The following is an 18,244-nucleotide window of genomic DNA, read 5'->3' as shown; positions in this document are numbered from 1 at the left end:
CGCCGATTGGCTGTGCGGCGCCCGCGTCGGGCGGGCGGGACCAGCTGGTAACCGCCGAGTGGCCGGAGCGCGGGGCGGGGCCGAGGCGGCGAGCGCCGGGGCGACCGGGGCAGCGAAGGGGGGCCTGGGTCGCTGCTTGCTGCTGGGGGTGGGTCCGGGGACCAGCCGGAACCCGGGACCGGGCGGGACCGGGCGGGAGCCGGACGTGTCGCGCTGCGGAGCTGGGAGCCGACCCTGAATTCGTCCCTCCTGCGGAGAGCCGAGCTCAGGGGGCGCCAGAACCGGAGGCGGAGGAGTTGAAGTCAGGGCTGAGTGGGCGGAAGAGAGCCTGGGCTGAGATGAGGCCCAGGAGCGGGAATTGAGAGAAGGAGCTGGCACCCGAGGGAGCGCGTTGGAGTGGTCACGCTTGGGATCGGACACATTTTCAAAATGTCAGGGTGTTGCCTTTTATCCAGTTCCTCGTGGAACTGCGCTTTTCTTTTCGGGGGCAGTTCCTGAGCCCTCCCTCTGTCCCACCTCATTGCATTACCTGACTCCCTCAGGTCCAGGTGGTGCTGGAATTCCTCTTTGTCCAACCCGGGACTCCTACCTTTTGTGGCTGCTGCATTTAACTAGATGCGCCTGGCCGCTTAGTCAACTACGCAGATTCTTTAGTGACTCCCGTCTCCTTTTGTTTCAAAAGGCCTTGAGTCCGAGTACAATGTATTTGTCTTCTTAAGGGCGAAGACCTTGGGAGAAAGGGAAGAGAATCTCTAAGCCTTGGTGCAACTCCAAAAATGAAATGACACTTTTATTTTCTTAACAGACATGGCCACTTATCACCCATCAGGACACATGCAACTACCCCGGGCTGATGCGATTCGTTCCCGGCTCATTGATACTTTCTCTCTCATCGAGCATCTGCAAGGCTTGAGCCAAGCTGTGCCACGGCACACCATCCGAGAGATACTTGGTCAGCAGCCTGTTTCTTCACTAAGATGTATTTAAGGCTCCTATCCCCACCCTTCCCAGGTGGCACAGTGGTAAAGAATCCGCCTGCCAATGCAGGAGATGCGGGTTTCATCCCTGGGTGGGGAAGATCTCCTGGAGGAGGAAATGGCATCCCTCTCCAGTATTCTTGCTTGGAAAATCCCATGGACAGAGGAGCCCGGGGGGGGTGGGGGGGGGTGGGGGGGGTGGGGGGGGGTGGGGGGGGTGGGGGGGGTGGGCGCCGGGGGCGGGGGTGATGGCTGGGGGTGGGGGAGGGGGGGGTGGGGGGAGATGCAGTCCATGGGGTTGCAGAGTGGGACACAGCTGAGTGACTGAACACACACACATATGTAACCACACTCTCCAAAGAGTAGGAAGCAGAGAAAATTTTAAGGGTGGAAAATTCAGGGGAGATTGGTTTGGTTGCAGCTTTTAAAAGTTACACCAAACTTGATAAAGAATAAATAAAGCTCTGAATCCAGGAGATAGAACTATGTCACTCGTTTTTAGGCCTCGGATAGCTAGTAGCCCTGGCTGGCCTGGATGTTTCTATCAAAGACACTTAAAACTTTAAGGGTTGAACCTGTAACTTATCTTGGGCATGAACAGTATTGGTTATAAGCAATAGGTTAGCTCTTACTTCAAACTAGTATTAGTTGCTGTGTGAAGGAACAGCAAGGTAAGCCCTCGAGGGTGTGTGGAGGTCCATTACTTAACAAGTGTTCCTGTCCCCCAACCCTACCTGCTCTTGATACTCCCAAAGATTTCTTTTTATGTTTATCCACTGTCCCTTTTTTATTTTTGATGTAGATTCTTCCTGTCAGAAGAAGCTTATGTTGGGAGATCAACACCAGCTTGTACGCTTCTCCATAAAACCTCGTCATGTAGAACGGATTACACATGCCCAGAGGCTAATGAGCACCCTTCGAGTGCGATGCAGTGAGAGGCCACCTCTTTCCTTATGGGCTGGATGGGTCCTTGAGCGTATCCTTTCATGCCATTTATTTTTTTTTTAAGTTTTATTTTTTATTGGAGTATGGCCAGTTGACAGTGTTGTGATAGCAGACAGCAAAGGGACTCAGCCATGCATATACATATATCCATTCTCTCCCAAGCTCCTCTCCCATCCAGGCTACCACAAAACATTGAGCAGAGTTCCCTGTGCTATTTGGTAGGTCCCTGTTGGTTGTCCATTTTAAATATAACATTGTATACATGTTGATCCCAAACTCCCTAACTCCCTTCCTCCCATTCTCCCCACCCCCAACAAGAGTTTTGTTTTTTTTTAATTTTTGGTTATACCCCATGGCATGTGGGACCTTAGTTCTCAGACCAGGGATTGAACCCACACCCCTTGCATTAGAAGGCAGAATCTTAACCACTGGACCACCAGGGAGGTTCCTCTTGCCACTCATTTTTATCCCATTTTACTCACTCTTGCCTCATCATCTGCCTAAGGACTTATTTTTTCCTTCCCATACTCCATTTTCTTCTCATTAGGGTTCTATTGCCCTAATTGTGTTGCCTGCATAAATTAGAACTTCATTCTGTATGTTTTCTTAAGAGAAGACAGGTCCTATCTTCAGAAACTTTATCATCTTCCTCATCTTCTTGAATACAATTGTACTGATGGTTGAAATAGGTGAGAACTCATTGAATGAAGGGATGGGAGTCATTGTTCCTTAAAGCTGATCATTTTACACTTTTGAATGTTATTTGAATTGTGATAGTGACAATTATATTAAGTCTCCTGGATTTGTGCAACTGCTAAGACCTTGAAACATTGGGAGAGCTCTCAAAAGAAGTCTAAGGTAGTACAGACACTTAGAGGTAGGGGTAGCAGACTCCTAAGGAATCGGAGATGGGAGAACCAGCTGTATTTCTTGTGTTGCTGCTGCTAAGTCACTTCAGTCGTGTCCGACTCCGTGCGACCCCATAGACAGAAGCCCTCTAGGCTCCCCCGTCCCTGGGATTCTCCAGGCAAGAACACTGGAGTGGGTTGCCATTTCCTTCTCCAATGCATGAAAGTGAAAAGTGAAAGGGAAGTCATCGCTCAGTCACGTCCAACTCTTAGCGACCCCTTGGACTTATGAATACACTCTCGGAATGACTCATTCATAAGTCCCCTACATATGATCGAGTCATTCCGAGAGTGTATTCATAAGTCCAGCAAAGTTAGTCAAGGTACCCAACTAACACCATCTGCTCTATAGTGCTACCATACTATAATAGGCTTATAATACTTTTCACACAAATAATATGTAAAGAAAAAACAAATAAGGGCTTCCCTGATGGCGCAGTGGTAAAGAATCCATCTGCCAACACGTGAGACACAGGTTCGATCCCTGGTCCAAGAGGCTACCACGTGCCATGGAGCAACAATCCTGTGTGCCACCACTACTGAGCCTGTGCTCTGGAGCCTGTGTTCCCTAGAGCCTGTGCTTTGCAACAAGAGAAGCCACCACAGCGAGAAGCCTGTACACCTCAACTAGAAAGTGTCCCTGTTTGTCACAATTAGAGAAAGCCCATGCAACAACAAAGACCCAGCACAGCCAAAAATAAATTTTAAAAATTTAAAAACTGAAAAAAATAAAACATTTTAAATCTCACAGTACAGTACCCTGAAAGGTACACTACAAGATTTGGCACACAGCAGTTGGCATCGAGTGAACAAGCAAGAAGAGGTACTGACTGGAGGAGGGAGAGGAGGTGGGAGATGATGGCAGAGCTAAAGCATCATTAACCATAGGAGATGGAGGGCAAGCTGCAGTTTCATTCATGCCTGATGTTGATGGCAGGTGTTGAACAGGTTCTGGTTCCTTGCTGAATTCAATTCTATCTATGCTCATGAAAGAAACCAGTGATGTCTGGGTCGTAGCTCTTTTTTTTTTTTTTTCTTATCCTAAATGACACGGGGGCACTGGATTGTGTTCTAAACGGCTGCTGCAACCTTTGTGTACTGTTCTGTGTTTGGGTTCTGGGCCTCAAAAGCTAATAGTATCTCAAATAAAATCCCTTCGCCATTTCCTGCGTTGTGACTCTCTGGTTCTCCAGTTACTTCTTTCTCTTGTCTCTTCTCATTCCTTTCTCTGGACTTCCAATTTCTGGTGCCTTTTAGCAATACCAGCTACATCACCACTGTTTTTACACTTGCTTCTGGACATCCTGGTCTTGAAATAAAGATACTGTACTCTGTGTGGTACTGTACAGTAAAGTACACAAAAGCGCTTGTAGAGGGTGCACACACGTGACCGTGTACACCAGACACATGAGCTAACTTATGTGATTGGCTGTGTGAACGCACATTGGCATCTTTGAAAGTTTGCAACATGAAGGTTCATGGGTAGGGGACACACTGGTGTTTTGCTTTGTTTTTGTTTTTATATGATGAATCTCCCAATAGAGATACTGAGTGCCAATCAGCAGGTGATCCAACATTTACATTTTTACAAATAGATTTAGAAAGATTATTTAAGTACAAATAAGAAAGCTCACAATGTATGTAAAGGTACAACTAAGATGTTAGATGAGCCAGAAGAATGACTTAAAAAGTAAATGACTCTAAAACCAGTCATAAATTTTATGAAATGTATTAAAAGCAAAAGAATGTTTGGAAAATCAATGAACTCATTTGATTACCTCTCAAACAAACCACTCAGAAAGGAGAGTAGAAATACTCACTTCCTTGTTTCATCACTATTTCGGGGAAGTTTCCCACCTTAACAGTAGTCTTTTAATGCAGTCAGGTCAAAAGTATTTTAAGACACAACAGTAATTGGTGTCATTGGCCAACTCCAGTATACTATATGCTTTGCACTCTTTTATTTCCTCCCCACAGTGGTGAGGATTTTACCCACATTTCCTATTTGTTGTTAATCATGATAATTGGCAAGTGTTTACCTTGTAGGATTAGGGATATAGACTTAAACCTTAGAATAAAGTAAATATATGAGATTCCCTGGATCTAATGAGCAGTAAATATATGGAATTCCTTGGATCTAATGGGCAAATCGAAATAGAACAACACTAACCATTCTTTTTGGTAAAACAGCTGAATATGAAATATGATTATTGTGCCAGAGGAAGGGTGGACTGCCTGTGTGGCAACCACCTGGCAAGATCATTAAATGCCTTCTCATGGAAAGAACCCGCCTGCCAATGCAGGAGACATAGGAGATGAGGGTTTAGTCCCTGAGTTGGGAGGATCCCCTGAAGGAGGGCATGGCAACCCACTTCAGTATCCTTGCCTGGAGAATCTCATGGACAGAGGAGCCTGGCAGGCTATAGTCCATAGGGTTGCAAAGAGTTGGACAGGACTGAAGCAACTTAGCATGCACACATGATAGAGAGGCAGGAGGGATTTTGCAGAGGAAAATAATTTGTGACTAACAGTCTTTTTGAATAGACTAATTCGTGTGATAAACATTAAGACTTTGTTTAGATTTTTAAAAGCAGTTTTCCAGATCATAAATATTACTGTTAGAGATAAGGGGAAAAATAGTAATGTAAATAACAGTTCTCTAGATCAAAGCTCCCCAGTCTTTGTTGTCCTGTGACTTTGTTTCCCAGGAAAACATATATAACTTTGAAAGCCTCCTCAGTAATTATCCTTCTATTTTATTACATTTTTTTCTGTGATATGGAGAAGTAAATTGAAGTAAAAATATTTTACAGTAACATGTTACTATTTTATTTTAGTGTTATATAATTTTAATAATAAAATGTGAGTAAATTTATACTTTTTCCATTTTATAAATGATCATGCTTTTTTTAAAAGCATATTATTTGTCTAGAAATGAATTTTTATGTGGCATTATATATTGAGTCAACAAAGCTAGTGAGGTGATGGAATTCCAATTAAGCTATTTAAGATCCTAAAAGATGATGCTGTTAAAGTGATGCACTCAATATGTCTGCAAATTTGGAAAACTCAGCAGTGGCCTCAGAGCTGGGAAAGGTCAATTTTATTCAAATCCCAAAGAAGGACAATGCCAAAAAATGTTAAACTACAGTGCAGTTGCACTCATTTCACACACTAGGAAGGTTATACTCAAAATCCTTCAAGCTAGGTTTCAGTAGTACATGAACCAAGAACTTCCAGATGTACAAGCTGGGTTTAGAAAAGGCAGAGGAATCAGAGATCAAATTGCCAACATTTGTTGGATCACAGAGAAAGCAAAGGAATTACAGAAAAACATCTGCTTCATTGACTACGCTAAAATCTTTGACTGTGTATATCACAACAAACAGGTAACTTCCTTGCCTCTCTCCATAGAAATCTGTTTGCCAGCAAAGAAGCAACAGTTAGAACCCAACAACTGACTGGTTCCAAATTGGGAAAGGAATACAAGGCTGTATATTGTCACTCTGATTATAAATCTATATGCAGAGTACATCATGCAAAATGCTGAGCTGGATGAATCACAAACTGGAATCAAGACTGCCGGGAGAAATATCAACAACCTCAGATTTGTAGATTATACCACTCTAGTGGCAGAAAGTGAACAAGAACTAAAGCCTCTTGATGAGGGTGAAAGAGAAGAGTGAAAAAGCTGGCTTAAAACTCAACATTCAAAAAAAACCTAAGATCACTACAAAGTACAAAATTAAAACAACAGCAACAAAATACATAAAAAACTAAGATCGTGGCATCTGGTCCCATCACTTAAGGGCAAATAGAAGGGGAAAAAGTGGAAGCAGTGACTGAGTTTGTTTTCTTGGGCTCCAGAATCACTGCAGACAGTGACTGTAGCCATGAAATTAAGAGACGCTTGCTCCTATACTTCCTTCATAGCTCAGTTAGTAAAGAATCCACCTGCAATGCAGGAGATCCTGGTTCTATTCCTGGATCAGGAAGATCCCCTGGAGAAGGGAAAGGCTACCCACTCCAGTATTCTGGCCTGGAGAATTCCATGGACTATACAGTCCATGGGGTCACAAAGAGTCTGAGCGACTTTCACTGCTCCTTGGAGGGAAGGCTATGACAAAACTAGACAGTGTATTAAAAATCAAAGACGTCACTTTGCCAACAAAGGTCCGTATAATCAAAGCTATGGTTTTTCCAGTGGTCATGTATGGATGTAACAGTTGGGTCATAAAGAAGCTGAGCAACAAAGGATTGATGCTTTTGAACTGCAGTGTTGGAGAAGACTCTTGAGAATCCCTTGGACAGCAAGGAGATCAAACCAGTCAATCCTAAAGGATGTCAACCCTGAATATTCATTGGAAGGACTGATGCTGAAGCTGAAGCTCCAATACTTTGGCCATCTGATGTGAAGAGCTGACTCTTTGGAAAAGACCCTGATGCTGGGAAAGATCGAAGGCAAAAAAGAGAAGGAGGAGGCAGAGGATGGGATGGTTGGATGACATCACCAACTCAATGGACATGAGTTTGAGCAAATTTCGGGAGATAGTAAAGGACAGGGGAGCCTGGCATGGAGTCACAAAGAGTTAGACATGACTTAGCAACTGAAGAACAACAACATATATTAAGTTTGGTTTGGGTAGCAGATATATTTACTTTATTGGTGTGTGTTGTTTTTTTTTTTTGGCTGTGTTGGATGGCTAACGTGATCTTTGTTCTCTGACCAGGGATCAAACCCTGGCCCATGGCAGTGAAAGTGCCTCCTAACCACTGGACCCTGGGTCACCAAGGAATTCCCTATGTATTATATTTGTATAGTTTTTGTTTCTTTCAAAAAATTTAGATATATACTAGTTTTAGGTTTACAACATTGTGTATTATATGTTAAATATATGTTATATATGTTAAAGTGTAGGTGAAAATTTAATTCTGTGTTCGGGCATAAAAAAATAGGAACTAATCTTCTAGAATGATATTGGTAATTCTTTGCACTTCAGACACCAATTGGCTTATTTTTATACTTTTCATATTTTGCTTCTAAATGGTGAGAGTGAGAAAAGAAAGATTTGGCTTATTTGCAAGCCTTCTCTGAAAATAACACATCATGAGTGTGAATAGTCCTTATTTCCAACAAAAAAAAAACCTTGAGTATAACATAATTTTAACCATGATTTTTGAGGTTCTAGAGATATCTTTATGTGCTAAATAAAAATTTTCTATCAGATAAACTCAATTTATAGAATCTGATGAAGATTGTCTTGAAATAAACATGCAGAATTATTCTTTTGCTCTCCATGAAGTTGTATTTCTATATCAGTGTTCCTTACTTCATAATAGATGTAATTAGCCAAAACATTGCTAAAAACAATAACAATTTAAAACTGAGTATGTATCAAAATTACACAGCAGTTTTTGTCTTTCAGGGTGATTGATTATTCTCTTTTTGTCTCTATTAACCGCCAGGCTTATCAGTCATAATGCCTTTGGAGGTTCTCAGGTTATTCTGTTTCAAAGAGAAACAAATTATTATTTAGCTTTTAAACCTATTTTGATCTTAATGGTTTTTTCTACAGCATGATATACATCTATTAAATGTATAGAAGAGGTGAAGAGGGTTGAAAGATGAGTTAAGAAATCAAAGTTAGCAAATAGATAGGTTCTATAGAGGGTTCAATTTGGATTCAGTTTGCGGAATAAAATCAATTTTAGACAAAATAGAAAGGGAAAGTTTTAAAACTAACAGAAGGACTTTCCTAGTGAGCCAGTGGGTTAAGGATCTGCCTTCTAATACAGGGAACATAGGTTCAGTCGTCTGAGCCTAAGATCCCACATGCTGAGAGGCAGGTAAACTCACCTGCAAGACCAAACCCACCCACGCACCACAACCAGAGAGAAGCCCCTACGCTGGGAAGCCTGTGTGCTGCCCACATGCCCCAATGAAGACTCAAGACAGCCAAATAAATAAAAATAACAACCAGGTAATTTCTTGTTATAGCCTAATACATCCCATGAATTTGGTTTCTTGTTCCTAGATATGTTATAAAACACTTTCCATACCATGGCCCTACATTTGCATTCTTTTCTGAAGGCCCATTGCTGCTCTGTGAAGTTTGGTGTTCCGGTAACACCAAGCAACAGACAGCAGACAGCACTGGCCGTCGTTAAGCAATTCCTTGGTGACTTTCTGACCCCAGAGTGAGAAGGCAGTAACTTGTAGCTGTTAACACGTACCAGTACCAACAGGAGATGACTCAAAGCTATTTTTCATGTTCAGTTCTGTTTCATAGGTTGAATCAACAACAGTATTAAGGAGAGAAACTCCTTAATTTTCCAAAAGAAAAATGGCATAGCAGTGGGCACAACTGTGCCTTTTTAGCAGTTGCTAATCATTCAACTTCCCTCTTCTTTAAGCTCTATTCATCCTTTGCTCTATTCTCACAGAATTGCTTGAATCTGCAAATACCCGATTGGACTCACTGAAGCTGACTCTGGAGGTGGCAGCTTGGTTCATCTTGCTTGTCTTCATCTTGGAGATCCTTCTTATGTGGCTATCCAGCTTTTTCCTCTTCTGGAAGAATGCCTGGAACGTCTTTGACTTTGTGGTCACAGTATTGGTAAGGATAGATAGATATCCTGAAGATTAATTTACTGGACTGAGAAATGTGCCTAGGTGAATCAAAGACAAGTGAAGTTAAGATAATTATTGTATGCTGCTGCTGCTGCTGCTGCTAAGTCACTTCAGTCGTGTCCGACTCTGTGTGACCCCACAGACGGCAGCCCACCAGACTTCCCCACGCCTGGGATTCTCCAGGCAAGAACACTGAAGTGGGTTGCCATTTCCTTCTCCAGTGCATGAAAGTGAAAAGTGAAAAGTGAAGTCGCTCGGTCGTGCCCGACTCTTAGCAACCCCATGGACTGTAGCCTACCAGGCTCCTCTGTCCATGGGATTTTCCAGGCAAGAGTACTGAAGTGGGGTGCCATTGCCTTCTCCAAATTACAGTATAGGAAGAAACAAATAGAAATGTACCCAACTTCCTTATTTTGGTTGTTTTTTCTCTAATAAAACTAAAAGTCAGGCATTGCAGGAGTTGTCATTAGAAGCACGGAAGAATCTAATCACATTAACCTCAGCAATAACTTCTTCTGTCAGTTACTAGGCACTTATTAAATGTCAGGAACTATCCTGTTTTACTTGCTTTTTTTTTCATTTGAGCTCCACAGTAATCCAGTGAGACAAGCACTGCATTTATCCCCTTTTTACATCTGAACAAGTTGAAATGCAGAGTTTAAGTAATTTTTTATGGGAAGACTGAATAGGAAACAGTCCCCAGAAAATGCTATTCAAAGGATAATGACCAAAGAACTATGAAAAAGAAGAGATAAAAAAGGGGCAGCTGTACTGGGTGCTTTGAGGGGTATATTTAACTCACAATCTGTGTTTCCTACAGTCCCTGATTCCTGAGATCGTGGTGCTGGCAGGGGTAACAAGCAAACCTGTATGGCTCCAGTTGCTGAGGATCTGCCGGGTACTCAGGTCTCTTAAACTCTTTGCACGATTCCATCAAGTTCGAGTCATCATTTTGGCCCTGGTCAGGGCCCTCAAGGTAATTTGACTTTTGCAGCTCTATCAAGTGGGCAAAGTGGAAAAACATGGGGGTATAACATGAAACAGTCTGGGTGGGTGAAAGAAGGCAATAAGAGACCCTGTGAAATGTTGTCCATGAGAAAGGGCTGGGGACAAGCTACTGTGCTTTAGAGATGACTGGGCTCAGGCTAGAAGTGAGGGTCTGGTGGGAGATTTCCAGGGTGGGCCTGACTGGGCTGTAGGTGGAAATCAGCCTAGTCTGGCCCAGCTCTGACTCAAGGTCATGGCCTTTAGAGCATGACCTTCCTCTTGATGTTGCTGCTCATCTTCTTCTACATTTTTGCTGTGGCTGGTGTCTACTTCTTCGAGAATTACACCCGTTCAACTCGCCAGGACCTGGATTATCATGAGTTCTTCTCGTAGGCAGGACCACGGGGAGCCTGGGGGGGGGGTGGGGGAGAGAATCTGGACATGAGACTGGGAAGCAAATCCAAAGTGCAGTAATACAAGTACAGTCTATTGTAAGAAATGGGACTAGAACACAGTAGGGAGAGGGAAGGAGAAAGCAAAGAATAGTGAGTGGTATTAGCTCCAGTTTTGAGAATAGGGCAGCTAGTTCCTGATTTGCTCTGGGTTTTACAAATTCAAACTTACCCTTATCAACTATCTTTAAAAAGCAGTATACTCCAGTGGTTAAGCCCTGGTTTCTATGCTTCAGTTACCTCTTTTGAAAAATGGGATTAAAAGTAGCATAACTTCATGAGTAGAGGGATAAATGATGTAATTTATTTAAGCACCTACACAGCATTTCACACATTTCACACACATCAATAAATGTTACCATGACTCTCAAGCTTGGTCACTGGTTTTACTGCAATCTCTCAGTGTAGAAATTACACATGAACACACTTACATTCTTTCAAAAGTAAAATCCTAGTAATCTCTGTCTAGAGAACTCTTTCTACTAGTAACCTAGTAGAAAGTCTATCTGAACTTAGAGGATACAAAGTTATTTATGAATTGGAATCCAATCTTATCAGCACTTCTCAGGTCTCTATCTTAGACTAACAGGTGGTTTTATAAGAGTATTGATTTAGGGAAGTCATAGAATTCATTCTATTCAGGCTCTGATGTTTTTAATAATTTGTATATGGAGGGATAAGAGGGAAATTTTAGATATCTTCTGAGATCTTTTGTGATATATTCATCATCATTCATTATTTGGAATCACATGTTTATGCCACATGTCCGTCTACTTACTTGGCTATCAATTCATGCAGCAAACCAAGTAGGCATGATGTTTGCTAAATTTGTGACTCTACCAGGTGAAGTCCACAGGACAGTGTAGAATGAACTTGCAAAAATAATGTGTAGTTGGTGATTCAATTTTTTAAAATTTATTTATTTTAATTGGAGGCTATTTACTTTACAATATTGTGGTGGTTTTTGCCATACATTCACATGAATCAGCCATGGGTGTATGTGTGTTCCCCATCCTGAAACCCCTTCCCTGGTGATTCAGTTTTTAAACATTCAGTTAATATCTATGTATTGAGTACCTACTGTGCCCCAGGCACTGATGGAATACTGAGAGATATTCATAGATTATTCATAACAAAGGAAAAGCAAGTAGAACAATCTCAAACTGAAGATTAGGTTAAAAAAAAAAAACAAACAGTATGGTAGAAAGGAGCCAAAATCAGAGCAAACTGCAAAGAAGTGCTCTTATGTTGCTGTGAGAGTATGAATGATAGTGATTCTTAGAGAATTAGCTCCCTCTGTACACACATCTCCTTTTTCTTTAGGGACCTACTGAATTCCATAGTAACCGTGTTCATTCTCTTCACCCTGGATCACTGGTATGCACTGCTTCAGGACACCTGGAAGGTGCCTGAGGTCAGTCGCGCCTTCAGCAGCATCTATGTCATCCTCTGGTTGTTACTTGGTTCCATTATCTTTCGAAATATCATAGTAGCCATGATGGGTAAGCATAGCAGAGGTGAAACTTGGTGGGAGGCGGTGCTGGGAAGAAGCTAGAGTGAAAGCCAGGTTTGCTGGATGACAGAGGGAGAGAATCTGATGTAACAGGAAAGTGTGGGCCCTGGAATGGGTATTTCACTTGGTTTCTCCCCACCCAAGCGGTCTCCCCAGGTCTAGTCACCGCCGCCTTCCGACTCCTAATGGCCCTTTGGGGCAGTTACTAACTTCCAGAACATCAGGAATGAGCTGAACCAGGAGATGACACACCTGGAGGTCCAGCACAAAGCCGACATATTCAAGCGGCAGATTATCCAGAGGTCTGCTGCCGTATCTTCACACACACCTTCAGTTCTCGAGGGTTTCCCGATCCCACCCTCTGTTTCTGCTCCTTGGCCTTCATCCCATTTCCCGCTGTGTGACAGATTTGCCTCAGAGTTAGAATTCGCCAGCTCTGAAATATTGCCTGGTCCTTTATCCACTTTCAGGGCTCCCCCACTCCCTAACCCTAACCCTAACCCTAATCCTAACCCTAACCCTAACCCTAACCCCTAACCCTAACCCTAACCCTAACCCTAACCCCTAACCCTAACCCTAACCCTAACCCTTTACTACAGCTTGTCCTTCTCACCCAGTTTACTTCACTTCATGATCAGAATTTTTTTATTTTTTCCTTACTACCCTCCTGCTTCAGCGTAACTCTCTTCACTGTTTTGCTTTTTTTTTTTTCTTTGCAGGAGACAAAACCTACTCCCTGAGGCACAGAGGTCAAGCATTAGCAAACTGGACACCAGGTTAGGAGTGTATATGTGAAGTGGGATGCACACACGGGAAAGAGGTAGAAAACCAAAGGTGAAGACTGGCTTTGAGAGAGGATTCTATTCCTTCAATAACTACTTATTGTATTGGGTTGAACAGTGGCCTCCGAGAAGATATGTCCATGTCCTAACCCCTGGAACCTGTGAACATGACCTTATTTGGAAAAAGGGTCTTTGCAGATGCAAATAAATTACGGATCTTGAGATGTGATCACCCTGGGTTATCCAGGTGGGCCATAAGTCCAGTGACTAGGAGCCTCATAAGATATGGGAGAGAAGACATAGACACGGAATAGGAGAAGCTGTCAAGACAGAGACACAGATTGGAGTGAAGCAACCAGAAGCCAAAGGAAGCCAGTGGGTGCCAGGCAGCTACCGGAAGCTAGAAGAAGCGAGGAGCCTTCTGTCTTTGAGCTTCCAAACGGAGCATGGCCCTGTTGACATGTCGATTTCAGATTTCCAGCTTCCAGAATTGTGAGAGAAAAAATTTCTGTTGTTTTAGGCTACCAAGTTTGTGGTAATTTGTTATCACAACCATAGGAAACTAGTAAAAGTAACTTCCATGCAACAGATGCTATTCAAAGCCATGAGTGTTCAGCAGTAGACAAGAGAGCAGAAAGAAAAAGAAGAAATGCATCAGCTAATAATTATTGAATACTTATTAGTTGCTTGGAACATATCAGTGAACAAAATAGACAATAATGCTGGTTTTCATAGAGCTTATATAAAGTAGGAGGAGGAAAGAGACAACAATGAACATATTAAAAAGAAAATTAATATGTTAAAATATGATAAGCATTTAATATACAAAGTATATATGTGTATAATTGAGTCACTGCTGTTCAGCAGAAATTAACCCAACATTGCAAATCAACTATACTTCAATTAAAAAATTTAAAAATATGATAAGCATTATGAAAAAGTAAAATGTAGAACAGGTTAAGGGGGATTGGAGTATAGGGTGGGGATTCATTATGGGTTTTAATTTTAAACAGAGTGGCCTTATTGAGAAGGTAACATTTGAGCAAAGACTTGGAGGACGTGAGGGCATTACTACATGGATATCTATGGGAGGAGTGTTATCAGCGGAGGGAACAGCTAGTACAAAGGTCCTAAACAAGAAGCATGCCTGGTGGTGTTTGAGACATGGCAAGGACACTATTGTGACTGAAGCAGAGTGAGCAGTGGGGAGAGAGATAGGAGATGAGGTCAGAAAGACAACGGGGACCTGATCCTGTAGGGCTGGGGGGACCACTGTAAGGACTTAGGCTTTGATTTTGGGTGAAAAGGGGAACATAGCAGAGTAACGACATGTAATGACTTATGTTTAAGAAGGATTAGTCTGGGGACTTCCCTGGTGGTCCAGTGGTTAGGAATATACCTTTCAATGCAGAGAACGCAGGTTTGATACCTGCTCCGGGAAATAAGATTCCACATGTGTTGGGACAACTAGCTCACACACTGCAGTTCAGACCCAGTGCAGCCAAATAAATAAATATTTTTCAAGAGAGAAGGATTTGGTCTGGTTGCTGTGTTGATGATAGACTATAAGAAGAACAGGAAGAGAAGCGTAGAGATGAGTTAGGCTATGCTGCTATCCAAACAAGAGATGTTGATGGTTCAGGCCAGAGTGGCACCAATACTAATGAGAAAAGATATATTTTGAAGGCAGAGTCAACAGGATTTCTTGGTGGGTTGGATGTAGGTTATGAGAGAAGAATTAAGGATGAGAGTCTGACCTGAGCAGGAAGGGTCAGTTAGCTGAGATGGGGAAGACTGTGAATGGAAGATTGGTGGGGAAAGAATTTAGTTTTGATTGGATTTAAGATGTCCATTAGACATTCAAGCTTTCTACATGAGTAAAAGTTATATATACAAGTTTGGTTTAAGGAGTGAGATGTGGGCAAGGGGCTTAAATTTGCATCTGAAGTGAAAGTGTTAGTCACTCAGTCATGTCTGATGTGACCCTATGGACTGTAGCCTGCCAGGCTCCTCTGTCCATGGAATTCTCCAGGTGAGGATACTGGAGTGGGTAGCCATTCCCTTCTCCGGGGGATCTTTCTGACCCAGGGATCAAACACAGGTCTCCTGCATTGCATGTCGATTCTTTGTCATCTGAGCCACCAGGGCTCTCGGAGGCATTTAAACTCAGGAGATGAGATCCCTAAAGGAGCAACCGTAAATGGCGAAGACATACAGACCTGAGCCCACTGTCCCTCTAATAATGAGATGGAATCGAGGGTGCAGGGGGCATAGTTGTGGTGTAATAGACATAGGGCCAAGGGCTGTGGGTGGGGCTAAAACTCTGCAAAATAAGGTGGAGTGTGGAACGTGAAAGCCTGGGTAAGACTGAGCACAGAGGTTACGCAGTGAAGGGAACTAATAGGAGTGCATCCCATTGGTTAATTTAGGTTGGATATGCTTAAACTTAGATCTTGGCAGCAGTTTTTTAGGTGTGAGGTAGACATTCAGAGGCTGAGATGCCACAACAGAGATGCCTCATTGCTTTAAGTTCTACTTTTAGGCCAGGGCCAGGACTAGAATAGTGATAGAACTAGTCATATCGTGTGGATGTATTTGAAGCAATGAAATTTCCCTTTTCACTTACAGAGATGCCAGTCAACAAGGGAGAGCTTCAGACTTAACAGAAACTTCTCAACAAGAGTCTAAACAGAGTGCCACTAAAAAGGGTTCAAAAGCATCCAAGTCAAGAACAAACTCCTTGTCCAAAAGGAGAAAGGCTACACCTTCCTTCTCTTCTTCCTCCTCTTCATTTTCCTCCTGCTCGTCTGCTTCTAGCTCCAGATGTTATGACCCTATCGGTAAGCAGAAGGCTTCTTCCAGTTGCATTCAGACCCCTCTTTTCCATGAGACATCCCAAAATCTTAATAGGAGTTCTCCCACTGTGTGCATTTCCCCATTTTCTCCACCAGTCCGATGTTCTGGCCTTGATTACTTTCTTCACACCTCTTCATTTCCTCTGTGATTCTGCTGCAGTTTTTAAAAGTATGGTTGTGGCTTTCTTTGTTTACTGTAAAAATGGTTTCTTGGTGCTACACATTTTTTCCTTCTCTCCTTCCCGCATCCTCTTTCATCCCTGCTTTCTCCACCTCCACCCCCATAGAATTTATCAGCTTTTATCCAACCTCCATGAATCTCAATATATTTTTAAGAAGCTTTCCTCCTTCCAGGTCAGCTGGACTGGGAGACTCACGTGCACCAGAATCTGCCTGGGCTAATGGACATGGATCAGGATGAACGTGTTGTCTGGCCTAGAGATTCACTCTTCCGGTATTTTGAGTTGCTGGAAAAGCTTCAGTATAACCTGGAGGAGCGTAAGCAGTTACAAGAATTTGCAGGTATGCCATAGATGCTAGGAGTTAAGTTCATCAGAGCAGCATATATAACTGGGGAGAACAGAGTATGTTCACTGTTGGGGCATCTCAGCCTCTGTATTTCTACCTCACACCTTAAAAAGGCACATTCAGCATTTGGCATGTCACTTTCTGGGCATATGTCCTGATTTCTTCTAACCTAGTGAGGACCTGGCAACTCTGCTTCTCTGGTTGTTGTCGTTTAGTCGCTAAGTCGTACGTGACTCTTTGTGACCCCATGGACCCTAGCCCATCAGACTCCTCTGTCCATGGGATTCCCCAGACAAGAATACTGGAGTGGATTGCCGTTCCCTTCTCCAGGGGATCTTCCCGACCCAAGGGTCAAACCCGTGTCTCTTGCGCCTCCTGCATTGGCAGGCAGGTTCTTTTCCACTGTGCCACGTGAGAATCTCCCTGGTAGGGGACACAAATCCTGTGATGTCTGAGAGCTGATTTCCCAGGAGAAAAGTATCCAGTTCCAGCTGTTGGGAATTAGGATAGTAAGGTGGGCTTTTGCTATGCTTGGGCAGCCCGCCCCCTTTTGAAATGCATGTTTCCTCTCTTTGAAGGTCACCTTTCAGACCCAGGCAGTCAGGGCCTCATGCTCAAGTTTGATAGCTGTGAGGATTGGATAGTTGGCAGAAAGCTCTCAAGAGCCCACTGTCCTAAACAGATTTATGAATTCTCTTCCTTTCAGTCCTTTCTAGAGTCAACTGATGCAGAGACAATATGTGATTGAAATAGCAGAGTTTGATTTAAATGGGGAGAACAGGGTGAAAGGGAGGTAGAGGTAGCAAGGTGGTTTCTTTAAATACTGATTAATTCATCTGTGGCAAAGAGGACAGACTCATACAGCTTAATTTAGAGTAAAGATTAGTAAAGATGTGAACCTAGAACCCAGAGAAGCACGATCTTCACCAGACATTTGTATATTCCGAATACTCTTAGGTCTCCAGCCTCACAGTCTGTTTCTTTACAGTGCAGGCACTGATGAACTTTGAAGACAAGTAAAGCTGACACTGGATGGCTTCACTGTTTTTGGCCAACATAAATGGAGGAAATAGCTGGAAATGTAGAATTCAAAGTCTAATAAATCCTGTTGATAATTGTGCAGTGATCTGTCTCGGAGACAGAGGGGATACTGAAAGATAACAAGATCAGGTGAAAGTTGGTGCAGATGCCACTGGGGGCCTCGGTCCTTGGCTTTCTACCCTTTCCACAGCTCCTGAGTCTCACTTTTCCCTTGGCCTTGTCACTATAGCCCCTATCTTTTCTGAAGCATCTACTTCCTGCTAAAGTCCTAATTTACCTCACTAGTGAGTACAGGTCCTTGAGGGTTGGGGGTGGGAAGACCCCAGAAGCTGTGAGTATAAGTAATTGAGAACTCTTGTTGCCATTACTTTGGCCACCTGATTCGAAGAGCCAACTCACTAGAAAAAGACTCTGATGCTGGGCAAGACTGAAGGCAAAAGAAGGGGGCGACAGAGGATGAGATGGTTAGATAGCATCACTGACTCAAAGGACATGAATTTGAGCAAACTGGAGGACAGTGGACAGGGAAGCCTGGTATGCTGCAGTCCATGGGGTCGAAAAGAGCTGGACATAGCAACTGAACAGCAACAACAGTTCCCATTGCTACTCTAAGAACGTTGCTTCT

At 43.0% G+C, this 18,244-nt stretch overlaps 1 protein-coding gene across 1 annotated transcript; it reads left to right on the top strand.

The window, feature by feature from the left end:
* The first annotated feature begins 111 nt into the window (after positions 1-111).
* Positions 112-17,598, top strand: CATSPER2 (cation channel sperm associated 2). The gene is made up of 13 exons (XM_052659979.1): positions 112-148; positions 806-952; positions 1,780-1,953; positions 2,543-2,611; positions 9,275-9,447; positions 10,282-10,437; positions 10,713-10,837; positions 12,224-12,402; positions 12,616-12,715; positions 13,133-13,189; positions 15,824-16,035; positions 16,405-16,572; positions 17,567-17,598. The coding sequence occupies exons 2-13, from the start codon at positions 808-810 to the stop codon at positions 17,596-17,598; spliced, it is 1,590 nt and encodes a 529-aa protein (XP_052515939.1). The 5' UTR covers positions 112-148; positions 806-807.
* Positions 17,599-18,244: the final 646 nt, after the last annotated feature.

Source organism: Budorcas taxicolor, chromosome 21 (assembly GCF_023091745.1).
Source record: "Budorcas taxicolor isolate Tak-1 chromosome 21, Takin1.1, whole genome shotgun sequence".
Taxonomy (NCBI): Eukaryota; Metazoa; Chordata; class Mammalia; order Artiodactyla; family Bovidae; genus Budorcas; species Budorcas taxicolor.
The sequence above is the reverse complement of the archived record's forward strand: the minus strand, read 5'-3'. Positions and strand labels throughout refer to the sequence as shown.